Source organism: Danio rerio, chromosome 11 (assembly GCF_049306965.1).
Source record: "Danio rerio strain Tuebingen ecotype United States chromosome 11, GRCz12tu, whole genome shotgun sequence".
Lineage (NCBI taxonomy): Eukaryota > Metazoa > Chordata > Actinopteri > Cypriniformes > Danionidae > Danio > Danio rerio.
The window spans coordinates 15,486,606-15,507,500 of NC_133186.1; the positions used below are offsets into that span (position 1 = coordinate 15,486,606).

The following is a 20,895-nucleotide window of genomic DNA, read 5'->3' on the forward strand; positions in this document are numbered from 1 at the left end:
AGACTCCACTTCAGGGCATAAGCATGCCTCAAAGAGGGTGCTCTAGCCTGAGTGATGGTGGTAGGACTTAGGTCACCTAAGTACTTCTTGCTCCATTCATGGACCACACGTGAAGTTCCAGAGGCCCACAAGAACAAATGTGTATTTGTGCATAACCCGGGGCCAGCTGTGAGCCAGTGTATCAGTGCTGAGGGAGGCCTCGGTCAGGGAATAAAACCACCGTCAATTGGTGCTGTCGGGGGAAGCAACAGGACAACCTGGGCTTCTCCAAAGCATGCCTTTAACAGCTGGGCAGACCCAGGGTGGAGCCTCCATTCTCCCATGCGTGGAAGCTGCCATGTGAGCACATTAGCTGCATGGTCAAGCTCACCGGGGATGAGAATGGCATGCAGCGATTTTCACCACATATGACTCCAGAAGAGTAGATGCTAAGCAAGCTTAGACATGCGGCGAGAGTGTATACACTCCATGCTCTATAAATATGCCACCATTGCTGTGCTGTGCTGTGCTGTCTGATCTGACCAGCACATATTTGTTGTGGCTGCAAATGCCATATGCACCACAATCTTCTGAAATTAATTCAGTGGGACCACAGTTGTCTGGTCGAACTCTTTCAGACAGGTCAGCATCAGCTCATGGTGAGTACAGCTCCAACCTGAGAAAAGAGATGCTCTGCACAGGGGCAAACTTGCTGTTCTTTCTGTTGACCCAAAACTCCAACAGGTTGAGGTGCAACCTGTCCTTGTGCATAACCAGTAGATCCCGCAAGTAAGCTATAATCAGTCAGTTGTTAAAATAACTGAGAATGTGGATGCCCGCGAGCCGAAGGTGCATTAGGGCATCCTCTGCAAGCGTGGTGAAAACCAAGGAGCCACCGCACCTAGAAACGCATGGTTGTAATGACGTCTTTAAAAAGGCATGCTGCATGACTATGTTCTCTTTTAGGAGACTTTGCTTTATACTCACTGGTTCTGAAGTACCGGTCCAGTGAAACGCCCAGAAACGGGAGAACCCCAGCTCAACTGTCACTTCTCGCGCTGTCAACCTATAATTCTATATAGATCAGTGCATGTAACTGAGCCTCACTTTTTCATAAAATGATAATGAAAACTTTAGGTGCTGGTTTTATAAAGTTCTTGTTACATCTATGATGCCATACAAAAAAACTACTACATTTTGTCAAAAACTTACCTTACATGAAGAAATTCACTCGTCAATAGAGTAAAAATTTGCCGTGTTGTTCAATATTATGAAAATGACACAATTTTGCTGTGCACATGAACAGTAATCCTTGATAGGACAATCTGATGGGTAGGATGAAATGTCAGGACACCGGCCCCAGCTGCACACACATACCTACAATTTGTTGACTCCATTCTACATTTCTTGTTAATTTTTAACTCCTAATATGCAGCAGCATTTTATTAGCATGTATTTGTAATGTTTTATTTCTCTCTTAGTTTAAAGAGTTGTTTGTTGTCATTTTCACTTTTTTTGTATATTTGTCTGTATTTTGTAGATTGTACGGCAAGTATTTATATAGCACAGTTCATCCACAATGGTAATTAAAAATGCTTTACATAAACAATAAAAAAAGGAAATAAAAACAACAAAGAATTAAAATTATTAAAATGTGTTAAAACAGGTTTTTAAGGAATTATAAGAAAAGAAAGATGTGTGATCAGCAATGTTTTTATATGAAAGGCAATTCAATAAAAAATATATACATATATGCATGCATACATGTAAAGGTAATCAGACTGTTTTGCTATTTTGCCTTACCTTTGTGTCGTAAAAAAAGAATGTAGTAAACAAAACACACACACATACACACATATGCATGTGTAGTCAAAAGTTATGTTTGATATAACAAGATAATTATCGCAGTATTTCCTTAGGCTATTTATTTTAAAAATGGCTGAAGCAAAAGCAGTTTAAATAGGCCTGATAAGCATGTCAATATAATCAGGGCAGTGGCTATTTTCACTAAGTGCAAATAGCAAGATATGCTATTTACACTGTGGAAATAGCAAAAGATGCTACACAATATAGCAACAAAAAGTATGGTAGATGCTATTTGCACTCAGTGCTTATAGAAAGTATGTGCCATTTAGACTTTTGTTGTTTATAGAAGGTAGATGCTATTGCAATGTTACCTAAAGTATGTGTAGTAAAGTTCGTTGTGTGGGAAGAAGGAGACAGAGAACCCACGCAGTTTTTAAACTATTTATTAATAACAGTGACGGCAGCTCCTCATAACCGTCTAAACCAAAACAAAGCAACAGCTCCTCACGGACACTGCCGTCAAACTGAAAGCAAAAGTAAAATATGTCCGGGCCCGGTCCTCTCTCGGCTTCCTCTGCCATCGATCCTCCTCTTATAGTCCAGATCTCCTTCAGTGGGATTCATTCCGTTCCACGGCTCTCGGCCACGCCCCCTCGCCACAGTATGATGCTATTTACACTAAAAATTAATCATACAGTGTTTGCACAATAGGACTTGATAAGCAAATTTGTATTATTTGGTTTATACTATTTAGTTAAAACATTGTATTTACACAACATATTAATAAACAGGAAGGAAGTCATCAGATCAACTCTGCGTTGGAGAAGAACCACAAGAAACAGACCTTACAAACTGCATACTATTCACAAGCCATGACCTTTCAGAAGATCTGCAGTTTAACTACATGATTTTTTTGTGTCTTCATTTAGGATTCATGACATTACAACTGATCGTCATAAACGTGTGAACAGTTTTGAAATCTACACTTATATCTACGTAGACATTGAAAATGACACAGATTAAGTTGAATGTGCCTGTAACTTTTTTAAGTTACAAGACTGGAAGATAGGGCCTATTTTTAAAACAGAAGACATTGAATGGATTTAGGAAGGCATTAAATGTATATTCTGTGAGCGTTTTTTAATTACTCTCAAAGGAGGAACTGTAGAAATAGAAATTTCTATAATCTAATTTCAAATAAACAATAATCAACTTATAACTGAAAAGTTTTATGCTTTGGTTTTTGATTATATCATTTCATTAACAGCCAAGCCATGCGGGAAATTTACCCTTTGTCTTTCTGACTACTGGCTAAGCCAAAGAGACGCAAATGCTACAGGCAGGTTTTTAACGACTCTGCCTTTATCTTCGGATGTTGCTTTTATGCTACTTTTGTTAATTAACTTGTGTTGTCAGTAGCTGGTGCCGTGTCTAACACCTACATGCAGGTTATCATGCTGACTCACACTTAATTTGCATCCATCTCCCCTCCTCATAAGAACACATTATAGACAGAACAGCTTTGTCTTAATTCAGACTTGTGATAAAACTCGCAGACTGCAGACCTCCAGTAGGCTCTGCAGACACACACATCTCAATTAAGAAATTCTTCTGCTTGTTTCAAGTCTCCTGGACTGGGTTCCCTTCTTTTATCATTTATTTGAGAGAGAGAGAGAGAGGTTTAACAATACCTTTATTAAACCATTGCTCTTACAATCATAACAATGAACAATTCTCACATATCAGACATTTTGTCTCCTAAAATCTCAAAATCAATCCTTCAGTTTCATCAGTTACACAAAGAACTTCTCCTACTCACCAAATTTCAGAAAAATGTGCGATATCCTTTACTAATTTATAATATGTATATTCAATCTTTATTCTTGCATTTATCGTCCCTTTTGTGTCCATTTCAGCATTTATTGGACCTGTACCCAACCTCTTATTTTTTCTGGTTTTCCATATTGCCAACTTAGCTGACCTTAATATGAAATTCAGTAAACATTTTTTCCTCCTTTCCGAAAAATTATATTTTGGACCACTAATAAAATATTGATGAGAAAAACATTCTCCAAATTCTGTGAAACATTGTGTTAAAAAATTAAACTGTCCTTCCAACCTGGAACAATCCAAAAACAAATGACTAATTGTCTCGTCCACCCCACAAAACAAACACTCTTTTCTTACCACTGGATTAAGATGTGCCACGTGCCTGTTTGTAGCTATAGCCCCGTGCATTAATCTCCATTGCAAGTCTGCAGTTCGTTTCTCAACAGGCTGTTTATACAATGTCCTCCAATTTGCTTTAAAATTTGTCCCAAATTTATCTAACCACCTCCAAATCTTCACTCCTCTTAACTCGTTCTGGTGAGTGACTTTTACAGATGTTACATATAAACCTTTCTTTTTGATGTCTTCGAACTCATTCAACTTAGGATATTCAAATGATAGAATTGAGTGTCCAGCTTCTTCATGTCCATCATTAATAACAGCAGAAACTATAATAGGTGGAAATTTATAGTCCCCATCAAATTCTTTTGACAGCGCCTCTCTACATGCACCAGGCAGCACTGTCCACACCTCCTCCATGATTTTTGACATAAGGCGCAGAGATCGAAGGCCAGTAGCACTTTGCAAATCCTCTGCTGTTCTCCAGCCACCACCACTTCTTAAATCACCCAGCTTAGACCACAGCTTTTCACAGACTGGGATGATACAATCTTTGTTTTTATCAGTGGATTATGAAACAATGGTTCCTCCATTATCCATTTTTCAGGTTGCAATGTCTTTTTCCATGCAATGATCATTGATTTATAAAAAGATGTCAAGTCTGTTAGGTCCATTTCATCAAGTTGCAGTAAAAAAAAGTTGCTTGTCATACAATAATCCAGACGTCTTTCGTAAAAGTGCACAAGCGATACTAGTCCATCCAACAATTTCTTCATATAACAGTCTCTTTGCTGCTTGTAATCGAAAAGCATTTATGCGACTTCGCACATCAATCAAGCTTTGTCCTCCTTCATATACTGGTAGGTAAAGTGCAGGTGCAGGAATCCATTTTTGACCAGACCAGAAAAAGCCCACCAATTTCCTCAGAATTTTCTTAATTAATTCTCCTGGCGGTTCAAGTACATTCAGTCTATGCCATAATATAAAGGCTATCAGATTATTAACAATTAATACTCTGCCTCTATAGGACAGTTCGGGTAATAGCCAGTTCCATTTAGACAACTTGGCAACAACCTTTTCCAGTGTACCATCCCAATTCTTTTCTTTATATAGATTTTTCCCAAAAAACAAACCCAACACTTTAATTCCTTCCTTTCCCCATTTTTAACCCTCAGGAAGTTTAGGTGGTCCATTTTCAATCCAAGAACCTGTCACAAAACCTTCACATTTTATCCAAGAAATGATATTGTGATCAATAGATAAAAATTCAACATTTAGTTCATCTCTAATAGACACATCAATTGAATCCCTCATGAAAAACAAGTTGTCTAATATGGTACATCCCGGAATACAATACGTTTGCTCTTTTTCCACCACACTATGTAAAACATTCTTTATTCTATTAGCTAAAACTTTATATAGTATTTTATAGTCTAGACACATTAAGGATACTGGACGCCAGTTCTTTAACATACCAAGGTCTCCACTCTTTGGTAGCAGAGATAACACAGCCCTCTGACAACTAATTGGTAAACAACCTCTTTTAAAACATTCACAGAATACTTTATACAAATATTCACCTAAAATATTCCAAAAACTTTATAAAATTCTGCTGTTAGACCGTCCAGTCCTGGTGACTTTCCTGTGGCAAGCTGTTGTACAGCCTTCGAAAGTTCATCAAAAGTAATCATTACATCCAATGAGTTCTTGTCTTCAAGTCTTAGTTGTGGAAGATCTTTTAACAACCGATCTGTACAACCAGTATCACAGTCCACCTTTCCAAAAAGTTCTTTTTTTCCAGTTCATTAATTTCATGTTCCAATTTCTTTATATTATTTTTCACAATTATTGTAGCATTGTAAGAAAATTGTTGACAAAAAACCCTAATGTGCGCTTTTCCCAATCCCCACCATTGAGTTAGATTTTCAAAATCGTTCTTCTTTTGTCTCCAAATTTCCCAAAATTCCCAAAAACTTTTATAAAAATCTTTATCCTGTAATAATTTTACATTAAAATGCCAATAAAATTTTGGCTTTGAACTTTTTACTATATTGTAATCGAACGTCACCATATGATGATCTGAAAAAGCATTTGGAAAAATATTGGCATTAATAACTCTGTTCATTTCTGATTTTCTTATATATATCCTATCCAATCTAGCTCCCGTCACAATAGAATCTACTATCTTTACCCATTTATATTGCTTCACTGATGTGTTTCTACTTCTCCATACATCTATTAAACTTAACTCATTTATAATATCAAGAAGTAATTTACTAGACTTTGGATGGGATTCTTCTCCATTTCTATCTAATAAAAAGTTTGTTGTGCAGTTCCAGTCACCTCCTATTACAATACATATATTTCCATCATCTATTTCTTTAATTGCCTCATTTAATTTTCGAAATGTTATTTCCCGATTTGCTCCTATATTTGGGGCATAAATGTTAACAAAAAGGAATTTAATATTTCTTATTTCGGCCAAAACCAATAAAGTTCTAGCTTTTTCTATTTCTTTTGTCATTAAAATATTTAAATCTAGTGACTTAGAGAAAAGAATTGCAACTCCCATACTAAAATTTGTACCATGACTTAAACTACATTCTCCTTCCCACCATCTATACCAATCAATTTCATTATTACTATCAGAATGTGTAGCTTGTAAAAAGACAACTTTTACTTCATTTAATTTTATAAACTCCAAAAACATTTCTCTTCCCCCATTTATGTTTAAGGATCCTACTCTGAAAGCCTCCATAAAAGGATTCCAGAAATGGGAAAAGATATATAGTGAGGAAAAAAAGAGAAAGAATCAACCATAGTGCTTTGCTCATCCTAACTACTGTAAGCTAAATTTACTTGAATTTCCTTTTTTTAGGGGTTTTCCCCTTCCTAATTCTCGTTATAAACTTTCTCAATCTAAACCGTTTCTGCTTGTTTAATCTGTCTTCTCCAACCTTTTTCATCCAATGCAAAACAGACCATTCAAATTTATTGAGATCCGCAAAGTAGTCTTTCACCTCAACTACTTTACCAAACGTTTCATCCAAGAATTCATCAATTTCTTCTAACAAATAGGACTCGTCACAACCTATCTGTGATAAGTTTGACAAATCTGAAATGTCCGACAAAGCATCATCATCATTTCCTTCCTCTCCTTCCACATCATCCATTCCCATCAGTATATGCTTTGAAATAACTGTTTCTCCAGTACTACATTCTCCAGTGTCAACCAGCGCCGCTTCATTGACACTCCCTGTAATTTCCACCTGCCCTGCCTCCTCCACATTTCTCACCAACACTTTTTCTTGGACCACTTTTGTTTCTTTGTTAGCTTTTTCTGTCACCCCAGATATTTCCACTGCAGGCCTAACCTCATTCTCCACACTAGCATTGTCTGATATTTCCTCCCCTTGATCGATCCGATTTTCACCCGTTTCTTCCACATTGTATTGAGTCACACTGTCTGCGTCATTTTGACTTCTGTCAATCGTTACATTTTCTTTATGGGGACATAATAATCTGACGTGCCCCACTAGGCCGTAGTCAAAACACCTAATTTCCCCTGTACTCGCATATAGCATGTACGATTTTCCATCATGCACGCAACGAAAAGACACATTTAACGTCGGCTCATTCAAAAACATAAACACCTGCCGCCTAAATGATAAAACATGCTTCAGGGATTCATGTTTACATCCAAGCGGAAACATCTTGATTCCACTTGCAAGCTTTCCAAATTGCGATAACTCGCGTTTTATGTCATCATCGGGAATAAAAGGTGGCACATTTGAAATGGTTACTTTTACAGTTTGCGATACTAACGGTTGAACTATAATGAAAGCTCCACTTACCACTATTCCGCTTTCTACCAACAGATTGACCAGCTGCTCCTCCTTCAAGAAAACTACCACTGCCTTATTCATCCTGGACGCTGAAATGATATTGTCATGTCCAACTCTTTCAGCTACTTCAAGCCAAAACATCCTCCACGGCTACTCCAGCTTGCGCGATGTGCATCTAATGCCGTGCCGGAGTGACAGAGATGACGCTTGCACATCCATGTGCAACGCCATCCCCTCACTCGCCACTCGGACAAAAAACTCTCAGCAAGTTAATCAAAACTTACTCTCAGACTTACGTCTACAGTAAATACAACCTATATAAATCAATATCATTCAAGGAAAAAGTGAAAAAAAGTGAAAAAGGTCCATAGATTACCCCTTACCGCAACACCTCTCCCACTTCAAACCGGAAATTTGGTTAGAGAGAGAGAAAGAGAGAGAGACTTTTTTTTACTTTTAAGGGTCTCTTTATTACAAAAAACAATTAAAACAACATAAAACAGTTTAGCTAATTAAAATTTACATGGCATATTAAAAAAACAAAAACTTTTTTTTATAATTTGCTGATACTTATAAATAAATATTTAGAACATTTTCAGAGTCAGCATGACAAATACACTGATTTAGACCCCATTTGTAACTAAACATTGCCAGATCATTTACCATTTTATAAAACCCATACTCTACATTAATGTGAGATTTTATTAGTCCTTTTAATATTAAAAAAGCATCAGTTTAACCCTTGTCATTTAATTTACTTTTTCTTGACAGCCAAATTGCCGTCTTTGCTTGCCCCAATAAGATATTTAATAGAACATTATACTCTCTTTGATTTTGTTTATATTTAGGTCCATAAATAAACATTGCAGGTGTAAAGACCTCTCCAAGTTTTTGGAACCACTCTTCTGGCTGATAAAATAATGGCCGTAGCCTTTCACAATTAAGAAATAAATGGAAAACAGTTTCTGGTTCTCCACAAAAAGGACAGCCCTCCCCTATCTGAGGATCAAGGCGCGCTCTATAACAGTTTGTAGCAACAATACAGTGTAAAATCCCCCACTGCCAGTCTCCATTCTTTTTTTCAATTGGAGGCTTATACAGAGATCTCCAACAACCTTTTGGGGAGGCATTTGGTACAATTGTCTCTTTCCATTTGGTCTCTCTCACACTCTGGAGTTGAGACAGGTTTGAGGTTTTCACACACATCACATAAATGGGCTATATGCACGCATTACTTCCGCGTTTTGTCTAAGGCCGCGGTCCAGCTTCCGGTCTGGGTGATTTTAAGCGGAGGTAAACAGTATTATGGCAGAGTCGTCAATATTTACTCGCTGTTTGAGAGTAAATTATGGTCAACGATGTGCAAATGATTGTCCAGATGTGCTCTACAACATCGCAGAGCAAAGCTTGAGAAGGGTTTCAAGTTGTATGCATCTTCCTACCTGTGCAATTATGAAGGTAAGTTCAGCTAGCCTGAAGGCTAACTTTAGCGTTAATACTCTTACGATCCGTCCATCTGCAGCTTTATCACGCAAGTAAAAATAATCATATGTGTACATAATTCTGTCTCAAAGTGTCAGGTAAAAACAGGGCAGGAATAAGATCTCAGTGAGAGCTCATTACTACCGATAGATCTATGAAGAAATCGGAGTCTCCTCACCAGCTGAGAGTAGGACAGCATACATGTGAAGTTCTGTCCCATTCATACTTTTACTGTTCTAAAGTGACCACCACTGTTCAGTTCGGATAATTACAGAAACACAGATGCTGTCTTAGCTTGTAAGCATGATTATTGATCAAGATATATTAGGAATAAAATAATACAATGCCGTTCCATCCACAACAGACAAATAGCACTGTGTCAATGCTGAGATTTATTGCTGAAACAGTGGAGATAGCATGCTTTCTATTTAGTCGATAACATTGTTATTAAATGGGAGGGTGACCCAAAACAATAAGGTGTCATTAGTTAATTTCACATCAACAATTTGTCTATTTCAATATTTATTAGTTTTTTACATTAATGAACAAATGCTTATTCATTGTGCTTGTTAACTCACAATGTAATAGCTAATGTTAACAAGCATGACTTTGGATTTTTATTCATTAGTAAATTAGTTTAACAATGTTAACTATTAAATATTAAATAGTTATTTTAATAGTGAGCAAATACATTAATTAATGAAACCTTATTTTAAAGTGTGACTAAAGGGAGCTACTTTTAAATCATTTAAATTAATGATTTACTGTGTAGTTTAATCTGATGATATTGCTGCAGATGCCTTTAAAAAAAAGATATTTTGAAGAAAGCTGAAAACCTGTAACCATTGACTTCCATAGTATGAAAAAGAACTACTATGAATATCAGTGGTTGCAAGTTTCCAGCTTTCTTCAAAGTATTTTTGTTTGTGTTAAACATCAGAAATAAAACTCAAACAGGTTTGGAACAAGTGAAGGATGAGGAAATAGAATTTTCAGTTTTGAGTGAACTGCCTTTAATGACTCTCTTTAAAAACCTATTAATATTCTTGTTTCTGTTTTCTAGGTAACATTATGAGATTCAGAGCTAGAAAATGTTATGTGTATCCTGGAGCGGACATCCGTCAGAAGATATATGCCATCATCTGCTAGTTAATAGCTCCTGCTCTTGTGTGGCTGAGAGTGGGATATGCAAACATTTGGCTGCTTTGCTTTTCCAGACAGCCCATTACTCTGAAATGTGTAATGTGAGTTGTCACATGAACAATTGTTTGGAATGGATCAATTATGTGTTAAGTTCCATGAAACAGATGGGTGATTTATTTATTTATTTAATATGTATAAACCCAAATACCTCTCTATGCACAAGTTACAGAAGAAGCACCTGATTCAAGAAAACAACTGATTCAATGTCATTGTTTCTGTTCATCTGAATAAAATATTTTTTTCAAAATGTTACATTTTTTTGACAATTTTTATTTCAAATTACATACAGTGAATTATATTTTATATGTACAGTGAATAAAATAAAGGTCTTTATTCTGAATTTAAAAATTGCACTTAGAAAGTAGCTTAAGAAATGTTTATGTATATTAATGTTCATTTTTTTTACTTCAAAGGCAATGAAAATAAACTATTATTTGCCATAAAAGCTCCTTTCTTTAAATGTCTGCATCCGGTTGGCACTCGAGCCTCGATCAGTTTTCTAGACTGAAATTGTCAGCTACACTCTTGTTTTTTTCTGTTTCTGTAAAATTCTCACGTTTAATATCAACAACCCACCTCTTCTGCACGACTTTGTCTTTTGGAAACGTGTGGAAACTAAGGTAAGAGTTCAATTTTTGACGCTGTGCATTGCTGAACACAGCAGTGGTATCTACAAGTACTGTTCTCACGTCTTTGAAATGACACTTTTAAACGTTTAGATGTCATATTTATGTAGCTGACATAAACATATATAAGTGGGCTATAATGGCATAAAACATTAAGACAACTGTCCAAAACATTACTCGTTTTTATCAGTAGCACTCCTGTTGTAGCACTGTACTGTACGATCGGCGGAAGTAGGCTCGGGGACTTAAATTTTACCGGAAATGCGTCACGCGCCGCCGTGCATAGAGCCCATTGCTTTCTTTCCAGCAGTGCTAAAAAGTCTTGGTTCTGGTGTTTTAAATGATAATAAATTGTTTTCTGTTTCTGACCAAGTTCTTGTGTTGGCTGATATAACCAGCTCTGGGAATGCAGGAATCGTATTCTCTCCATTGTTGGTTGCTAATGACAAAATGTAATCCAATGGTAAAGACTCAACTATCTGAGTCAACAATTTTCCTGTTTCCCGAACAGATCTCATTCCCAGTTTGGATGCTAGATCCGGCAGTAAATCCAGCCATTCTCAGAAACAAAGGGTCCAATTTTGAATATATTTGCAGTCTTCAAAGCTTTTCTGAGAGCAAGTGAATTGAGAACATCCAGATCAAGAGCAGGATTGTAAAGTAGGGGTTCTTCTCTTGACCTCAGCCTTTTCACACCCTTGTGCTCCCTAAAGAACCTAAAAAGAGTCCATGACCTCAACATTGACCTGTAAAACGGTGTCAGTCCAGTAAGGTCTAATTTATTATTGGGGGTGGACGAGCTTGTGCACGTCTAGAACGTGATTATCTGTAATAGATCTTTTCATAATACAATACGACTGATCTTTATGTATAATTGTATTTATTGCAAGATTTAATCTATTTTACAAGCATTTTGAAAAGATTTTGTAATCAGAACTTAAAATTGCAACAGGTCTCCAATTTTTTAAAAGTGTTAAGTCACATTTTTTTTGGGAGCAATGTTAAAACTGCTCTTTGACAACTTAAAGGTAGAACACCTTCGTAAACACATTCTTGTAGTACTTCAAATACATCTTTTCCCAATTCAGCCCAAAATGCCTTATACAATTCAGCAGGCAGTCCATCCAACCCTGGTGTTCGTCCTGTGAAAAGCCCCTTAACTGCAGCAGTGACTTCCTCAAAAGTAGTATCAGCCTCAAGTGAAAGTTTAAGCTTTGGAGTTAAAACTGGGAGATCCTCCGAAAGAAGTCTTCTGCATTCCTCATTAGAAGGTTCAGAGGCATATAAATCAGAATAAAAATTGACAGCAAGTCTGCGCATTGTTACAGGGTCTGACGTGTTATGTCCATTACTATCTTTTTAAAAAATCATCAGTTTTTCTTGTCCCACATTTTTTTCCAAACTAAAAAAAAAAAAAAAGAAGGTCCATCCACATCTCTTATTTTAAAAAAAAACGACTCCTTATCAGGGCTCCTTTAACTTTTTCATTTAAAAAAGAACTCAACTTCTTCTTTTTCTCAGTCAATCTATCTTGAAGAGTCAGGGTATCATTTTCATTCATGCTCTTTTCAATGTTAATGATATAATTTTCCAACCACTCCAAAGTTTTCTTTAAAATCAATGAGGAATGTGATGTATATTGCTGATAAAAACTATGGATATGAACTTTCCCCACTTCCCATCATTTAATATTGTTTCCGAAACGAGATTTTTCCATTTTTCAGGTCTCCCAAAAAACTTTAAAATTCTGGCAAAAATTTTTATCTTCAAGAAGTTTAACATTAAAATGCCAGTAAAAACTCTTATGTTTTCTCTCTACCAGCATACACTCAATTGTTATTAGTTTATGATCTGATAAACATATAGGGATAATTGATGCATTAGCAACCGTGTTTCTTCCAGTATGTGAAATATAAAATCTATCTAATCAAGCTCCAGACACCTTCCCATTACAAATTTTTATCCAAGTATATTGTTTCTCTAATGGGTTATATTCTCTCCAAACTTTCGAAAAGCAAATTTTTAAAATAATATTTGCTAAAAATGCAGCTGATTGTAAATGAGGCTCTTCTCCATTTTTGTCCTGAATAAAATGTAATGTGCAATTCCAATCTCCCCGTAATATAGCAATGTCACCCTCGTGCTGTTGTTTTAATATGTGCTCTGATTTAGTGAAGAACTGTATCCTGTCTGCTCCTCCATTAGGGGCATAAACATTTAAAAAAGAAGAAGAAAAAAAGCAATATTTCAGCTCTTATAACCAACAACCTGCCAGAAATTTCTTCCTTTTTTGACAGGATTTTTACTTTTAAAGTGGGGGAAAAAAGTACAGCCACTCCAGCACTCCAAGGATTTTCTCACCTTTCCACCATAATCCCCAATCAACCTCATTATCCATACAACTATGAGCTTCTTGTAGCATCACCACACTCAACTCTTTCCACTTTATTATTTCTGAAAGGTGACTCTTTTTTTCCCCCCATCTCTCATTCCATTCACATTAACTGACCCCACTCTCAAGACTTACATGTAAAAGGGAAAAAAAGAGAGGAAAGAACAGATAGCAAAGAGAAAAGAAACACCTTCATTTAATATTTAGTTTTCCCCCTCACTTTCCCTGGCTTCTTTCCACTTCTTATATTAGTGATATGTTTTCTTAATCGAAACCATTTCTGTTGTGACAGCACTTTTAGGCTGCTCACTTTTCTGGCCCGCATAACAGAAAAAATACATTTTTCTGTATCCGGGAAATAATCACTAATTTCAACATTCAAAAACATGTAAACTTGACGTCTAAACGAGAGAACATGTTTTAAAGCAACATTCTTACACCCAAGGGGGATCGTTCTGATGGGGCCTGCAATTTTCTCAAACCTTTGCAACTCTTTTGTAATCATTTCGTCTGAAATAAAAGCGGAACATTCGAGATCATGATTTTTACCCATATTCCACTCACAATCAGCTGATTATCTAAAGATTCCAATTTAAGGAATCAAACAACAGCTTTGTTTATGACAAGAATGAAAGAAAAATTCCCACTCTTAGAAATAGATGTGGTGAACTTAAATAATTAATATTATCCCACTTAAAAGACAACAATGACTTGCAACAGCTTAAAAACGACATGATGGACCTAAAACAAGAGACAGAATCCCTACAGAAAAACAAAGAGCAGATGTCAAAAGAGCTCCATAAAACAAGAGAAAAGCTGACAGAACTAAAAACAACATTTTGAAGACAATTAGCAGAGATTTAAACAGGAATACAGGAAGAACTCTCAGCCTTAAAATCAGAACTTCAAAAGAAAGATGAACTCATTGATAATATGAAGAACCAGCTTCTCCATTCATCATCGTCCAGAGACTCTCAAACCGAACACCTGATCTGTGAAGAGACCCTCACTGAGATTCAGTCCTTACAGACAGTGGATAAGCTCCAGCGTCCAACAGACCCACAATCCATCAAACCCACCTCACATACACAGGCTCTCATCCTCATGGACTCAAATGGACAATATCTAAAAGAAAAACTCTTATTTCCAGAAATCAAAGCACAGAAAAGATGGTGCCCAAACACAAATAAAACTCTTCAGATCTTATCTGACAAAAACCTGAATGAATCCTACAAGTACATCCTTAACAACACAGGGAAAAATGACCTGCAAGCAACCAGAGGCAACGTGGCTCCTCTGCTGCGAGGAGTGGCCATCAGAGCTTCACAGCTCTTTCCTGAAGCTAGAATCACCCTGTCCACATTACTGCCACGCAGTGACGTGCCATACCACGTGATCCATGGAAACAATGTGGAACTCTCCAGAGCCTGTGCGCTGATTCCTAATGTTCACCTGGCCTACCTTAAAGACATCAGGCCCCAAAACATGTATGATCAGGTACACCTCAACAAGACAGGAGTTCAGGCCTTCGCAATACTGCTGAAAGGATCAGCTCTGGGTTCATTAGGACACAGCAGGCCTCCACAGAAGCCCTCATCCCCAGACACACCTGCACCCTCCTGCACACAACAGGCAGAATCCAGCAACTCCAGCCCAGCAGCAACAGAACTACACACAGAGACAATTCTACCCTCCTACATACAATAGACAGGACTCGACCCCAACAGCTCCATCACACCAGCAGAGCCACGCAGCAGCCGTGCGACAAACACCAGACCCTTTAGCCACTGGACTCAATCAAATCAGACAACTGCTCATCATCATCTACTCCAAACTAGTGAAGCAAGAATAATACTGTATATATATATATATATATATATATATATATATATATATATATATATATATATATACACACACACACACATTTTACTATAGCTTACCTATATATTTTACAATATTTTTATTGTTAGTTTATCAATGAAATCGTTTAGAATTAGTTATTGGAATATTTAAGGTTTGCGTTCTTCAACTTTTGGAAACAAGTCTACAGACCAAGACCTACTTAATAATATAAAAAACATAGATATAGTTATATTTATCGAGACCTGATGTATTGTACCTGGTGTATTGTACTCAGTCAAACACTCCCAGATAAAATGTGGCCGTGATTCAGGTTGCAGTCTTATATGGCAAAGTTAATCTAAAATATCTGATTAAAGTCATGGAAACTAAAAATTCACTAATTTGGCTTGAATTAAAATCGATCCTGCAACAGAGTAATCTTTACCTATGTGCTGTCTATATCCCACCCCATGACTCTCCTTATCATAAAGAAAACTGCTGTCAGCAGCTGCGGAGAGACGTCCTGCGGAGAGACGTCTGATGCAGAAACATTTAGAGAAAAAATGTGGAGCTCTACAGTACACACAATGATAAATCTCTTTATGTCCACAAATTTCACTCAAGATACTAGTGGAATAAACTCTGCAACATCCAATCTTAATAACATATTTCAAACTTTGGCTACTATATCAAACATCAAACAACAATTCAAATTTGGAAAACACAAACAAAAAATTATAAAGGTTGGTTTGACAATGAATGCAAAAATCTCAGAAAAGACTTTCACCAAATTGCTAACAAAAAGCATAAAGATCCAGCTTATCAAACCTGTGTTGCCCTTTAAGAAGTTTCACTTTAAAATATCTTCTTTAAATATTTTAGATACATATTTCCTTTGTTAAAATGTGAAATTCATAATTTATTTAATTAATCTACTTCGTGTGTAAAAAGGAATACCTTTATTTTGCATTATAACATACTTCCTGTTTAGTCACTTCCTGTTAGTGTTCCTGGCTCTTTGTGGAAGCCATGTCAGACATGCGCTCTCTTGGACAATCTAAGCCATCCGCTTAAACTCATCATAGAGGCAATGCCGTAAGTTTATGTTTTGCACATTAGACATGTTGAAGACTTTATATTAGTGATTATTTTGTAAAAAATGCAACGTTTAATAACTTTGTTTGCTAGTGTAATTCCTACTGCAGGGAGAACTGTAGTCTGTTTATGTTATGTATATGTGAGTGGAAATACCTGTCAAAACTCAATTTCTGAGAATTGTTTTGTTATTTTTGTTGCAGTTTTCACCATAAATGCTAATAAGAAGAGTGACAGTAAATGATCAAACTTGCTACGACTCTGTCTTCATTGGCTATGGTTTAACTCGGTGTTTAGTCAGTCACAACACACTGCACGAGAACACTACAGTGAAAAGGCAGCTTTGATGTGAAAGTGGTCAAGATGTCCGCAAGCAGCAAGTCGTCTGTGCGCAGTGCTAGAAGTGGCAAGTCATCTGCTTCATCAGAGAGTGTAACCCGTGCTCGGGCCAGAGCCGAAGCTGCTAAAGTCAGAGCATCATACGCTAGCCAAGAGGCTAAACTGAAGATAGAAAAGGCCACAAGAGAAGCGCAAAATCAGCTAGAAACAGTAAAATTAGACACTGAACTGGAAGTGTTAACACTACAACGAGAAGCTGATATAGCTGCTGTTGAGGCACAAGTACTGGAAGATGCTGAAATAGAAATGCATGCTGCAGCTGAAAAAGGAGAATCCGAAGAGAAAGTAAAAATTGAACGCACAAGTGAATATGTAAATTCTCAATTAAACCTTTCAAGCCATTACCCCTCCGCACACTTCTCAGCCTTGCCTAACGCTCCAGCATCTCATGCTGACTCGCACAACAGCTTCATAACATGGAGTCCTCCAGTAAAAGACCCTTCACATACACAGTCTATTAATGACAAGCCAAAGTATCAGGATGCTGATTTTGTACACTTACCTGCTGCAAACCTGTCTAGTCCATCCACGGGTATTATAAAATCTGAAGTTGACAGGACAAACCCCTTTATGAACATACATGCAAAGCCATATATTCCTCAGTGCATTCCTTCAACTAGCACGCCACCCCAGGCAGAGCCTTTGGCGCAGTATTTAGCACGACGTGATCTTGTTTGTTCAGGACTGTACCAATTTGACGATAAGCCTGAGAATTATCGATCATGGTGTTCTTCATTCACAAGTGCAGCTCGTGAAGTTAACCTCACAGCAACCCAGGAACTGGACCTCATGACTAAATGGCTTGGGAGGGAATCTGGTGAAATGGTGAGGCGCATCTGTTCAGTGCATGTCAGCAATCCCAATCTTGCATTATATAAGGCATGGGAAAGACTACGTGAGTGCTATGCTGCACCAGAAATCATTGAAAGGTCACTATTTCAGCGCTTGGACAGTTTTCCTAGGATCACAGCTAAAGACCACATCAAATTACGTGAACTCGGGGATTTGCTTATGGAAATCCAAGGTGCTAAAGAAGATGGTTATCTCACAAGCCTATTGTACCTCGACACCTCACGTGGGATTGCACCAATTGTAGATAAGCTTCCGTATGGGCTTCAGGACAAATGGGTGACTTCGGGGTCATGGTATAAAGAGAGTCATGGCCATTTTCCTCCATTTGACTATTTTTGCAGCTTTGTGTGTCATGAAGCGAAGAAGCGAAATGACCCTAGCTTTATGTATCAAAGCAGTGCTATGACAACTGTAAAATCAGACAAATTCACTGGGAAAAGTTCACACCAACAAACCCATCTCTGTTCACAAAACAGATGTGTGTGCAGTCAAGGAAAACCCTAACAAAATCTGTCCATTACACAATAAACCACACCCATTGAAAAAATGCAGAACATTTAGAAACAAACTCCTTGATGACAGAAAAGCCTTCCTTAAGGAGAAAGGAATATGTTTTAAATGCTGTTCCTCAATTTCTCATCACGCCAAGGAATGTAAGTCTTTTGTGAAATGTTTTGAATGCAACAGCACTAATCATGACACAGCCATGCACCCTGGCCCATCACCTCAAGTAGTCAAATCTCTTCCACCATCACAAGAGGACGGCGGGGAGGGAGAGGATAATTCTGATATGACGTCCGTCAATACAAGCTGCACAGAGATTTGTGGTCCTGGTCAGTGGGGTCGCTCATGTTCAAAAATCTGCCTTGTAAAGCTGTACCCAAAGGGTAACAAGGACATGGCCATAAAAGCCTATGTAATTCTGGATGACCAGAGCAACCGTTCATTAGCCAGACCAGAATTCTTTGAGCTGTTCAATTTGGAGAGTGAGCAGTTCACATATAATCTTAGAACTTGTTCTGGAACTGTAGAAACATCTGGCAGGAAAGCAGAAGGATTCCAGATTGAGTCTCTGGATGGCAGAGTTCTCATATCTCTTCCACCACTCATTGAGTGTCATGAAATCATGAACAATCGGTTTGAAATTCCAACTCCAAATGCAGTTCTTCACCAGCCTCATCTACGACACATTGCCAAGTACATTCCAGACCTAGAACCAGAAGCAGAAATACTTTTGCTACTAGGAAGAGATGTGATTAGAGCACACAAGGTCAGGCAGCAGGTCAATGGACCAAACAACGCCCCCTTTGCTCAACGTCTGGACCTGGGATGGGTGGTAATAGGAGAGGTGTGCCTGGGGAATGTACACAAGCCCACAGTTAACACATTTAAAACCAGTGTCCTGGAAACTGGTCGTCACTCAATTTTTCAACCCAGTACAAGCTTTATGCAGGTCAAAGAGAAACAACAGAGCAGTGTGTTTAAAAAGGCAACTGAGATGACACTTGGACAGACAGTGTTTTGCAAAACCGAGCATGACAATAAACCTGCCCCTTCTGTGGAGGACACAACCTTCTTGAAAATTATGGACACAAATGTCTTCAGAAATAAATCTAACAGCTGGGTAGCTCCTCTACCATTCAAAGAACCACGCCAACGCTTGCCAAACAACAAGGAGCAAGCTATTAATCGATTCTCAAGCCTGCAACGAACCCTCAAGAGAAAACCTGAGATGCAGCAACAGTATGTGGAATTCATGGAAAAGATCTTTACCAACGGACATGCTGAGGTAGCACCACCACTAAAAGAAGAGGATGAGTGCTGGTATCTTCCCACATTTGGGGTCTACCACCCCCAAAAACCCAATCAGATCAGAGTGGTTTTCGATTCCAGTGCTTGTTACTCTGGCGTCTCTCTCAATGATGTGCTCCTCACTGGCCCTGACCTGAATAATTCCCTTGTTGGTGTCCTGCTACGTTTTCGGAAAGAGAGGGTTGCAATCCTAGCTGATATTCAGCAAATGTTTCATTGTTTTTTGGTGCGTGATGACCACCGCAACTTTCTCCATTTCCTATGGTACAAAGACAACGATGTCAACAAGGAAATTATTGAGTATCGAATGAATGTCCACGTCTTCGGCAATCGTCCATCACCTACCGTGGCAATTTACGGACTACAGAGAGCCATCAGAGAAGGTGCAAAAGATCATGGTGAAGATACCATAAAGTTTGTGGAAAGACATTTCTACGTCGATGATGGTGTGGTATCTGTACCATCTGAAGCAGAAGCTATCGATTTGCTCCAACGAACACAGGCTTCATTAGCTGAGTCAAACCTACGCTTGCACAAGTTTGCTTCAAACTCTCAGTTTGTTTTGGAAGCTTTTCCTCCTGAAACTGTGCTCCAGTGATTAAGGACTTAGATCTGAGTGGAGAAACATCTCCCACACAACGGAGTTTAGGTCTGTTATGGGAGATCTCAACTGACACATTCACCTACTCCACATCCACCACTACCAAGCCATTCACCCGTCGTGGAGTTCTCTCCACTGTCAACAGTGTTTTTGACCCTCTGGGTCTACTGGCACCTGTCACGATCCAGGGAAGAGCCCTTCTTAGAGAACTTACCTCTGAAAGTGCAGACTGGGACACATCCCTTCCGGAGGTCAAACTAAACAAATGGGTGGCCTGGAGAAGTTCTCTTCAAGAGCTAGAAAAGCTTCACGTCTCACGTACATACACTAAAACCTCACTAACTGAAGCAGTGCATACAGAATTGTGTGTGTTCTCTGATGCATCAACCAAGGCCATAGGTGCTGTGGCATACCTGAAAGTGCTTCAGAAAGATGGGCAAGTTGAAGTAGGGTTTGTTATGGGCAAGGCGAAACTAGCACCCCTGTCCGAACCTACGATTCCCAGGCTTGAGCTGTGTGCTGCTGTCTTAGCAGTTGAGATGGCAGATCTCATTAAGGATGAGCTAGATCTGGAATTAAATGACATAAGGTTCTTTACAGACAGCAAAGTGGTCCTTGGCTACATTTATAATGAGTCAAAGCGATTCTATGTGTATGTTCACAATAGAGTCCAGCGCATCCTACAGTCCTCAAGACCTGAGCAATGGCACTATGTACGTACTGAGGAAAATCCAGCAGATCATGCATCGCGATCCTTACCTGCATCATGCCTGGCGCAGACTTCCTGGT

General features: G+C 38.1%; 1 protein-coding gene across 1 annotated transcript in view; it reads left to right on the top strand.

Annotated features, from left to right (window-relative positions):
* The first annotated feature begins 16,347 nt into the window (after nt 1-16,347).
* LOC101882447 (uncharacterized) overlaps nt 16,348-20,895 on the top strand; it is a 5,759-nt gene continuing 1,211 nt past the window's right edge. The window contains exons 1-2 of the mRNA XM_017358330.4: nt 16,348-16,442; nt 16,646-20,895. The exon at nt 16,646-20,895 is cut by the window's right edge and continues 1,211 nt beyond it. Of these exons, the coding sequence (XP_017213819.4) occupies nt 18,400-20,103 (1,704 nt within the window). The 5' untranslated portion in view covers nt 16,348-16,442; nt 16,646-18,399 and the 3' untranslated portion in view covers nt 20,104-20,895. The remainder of the gene's footprint in view (nt 16,443-16,645) is intronic.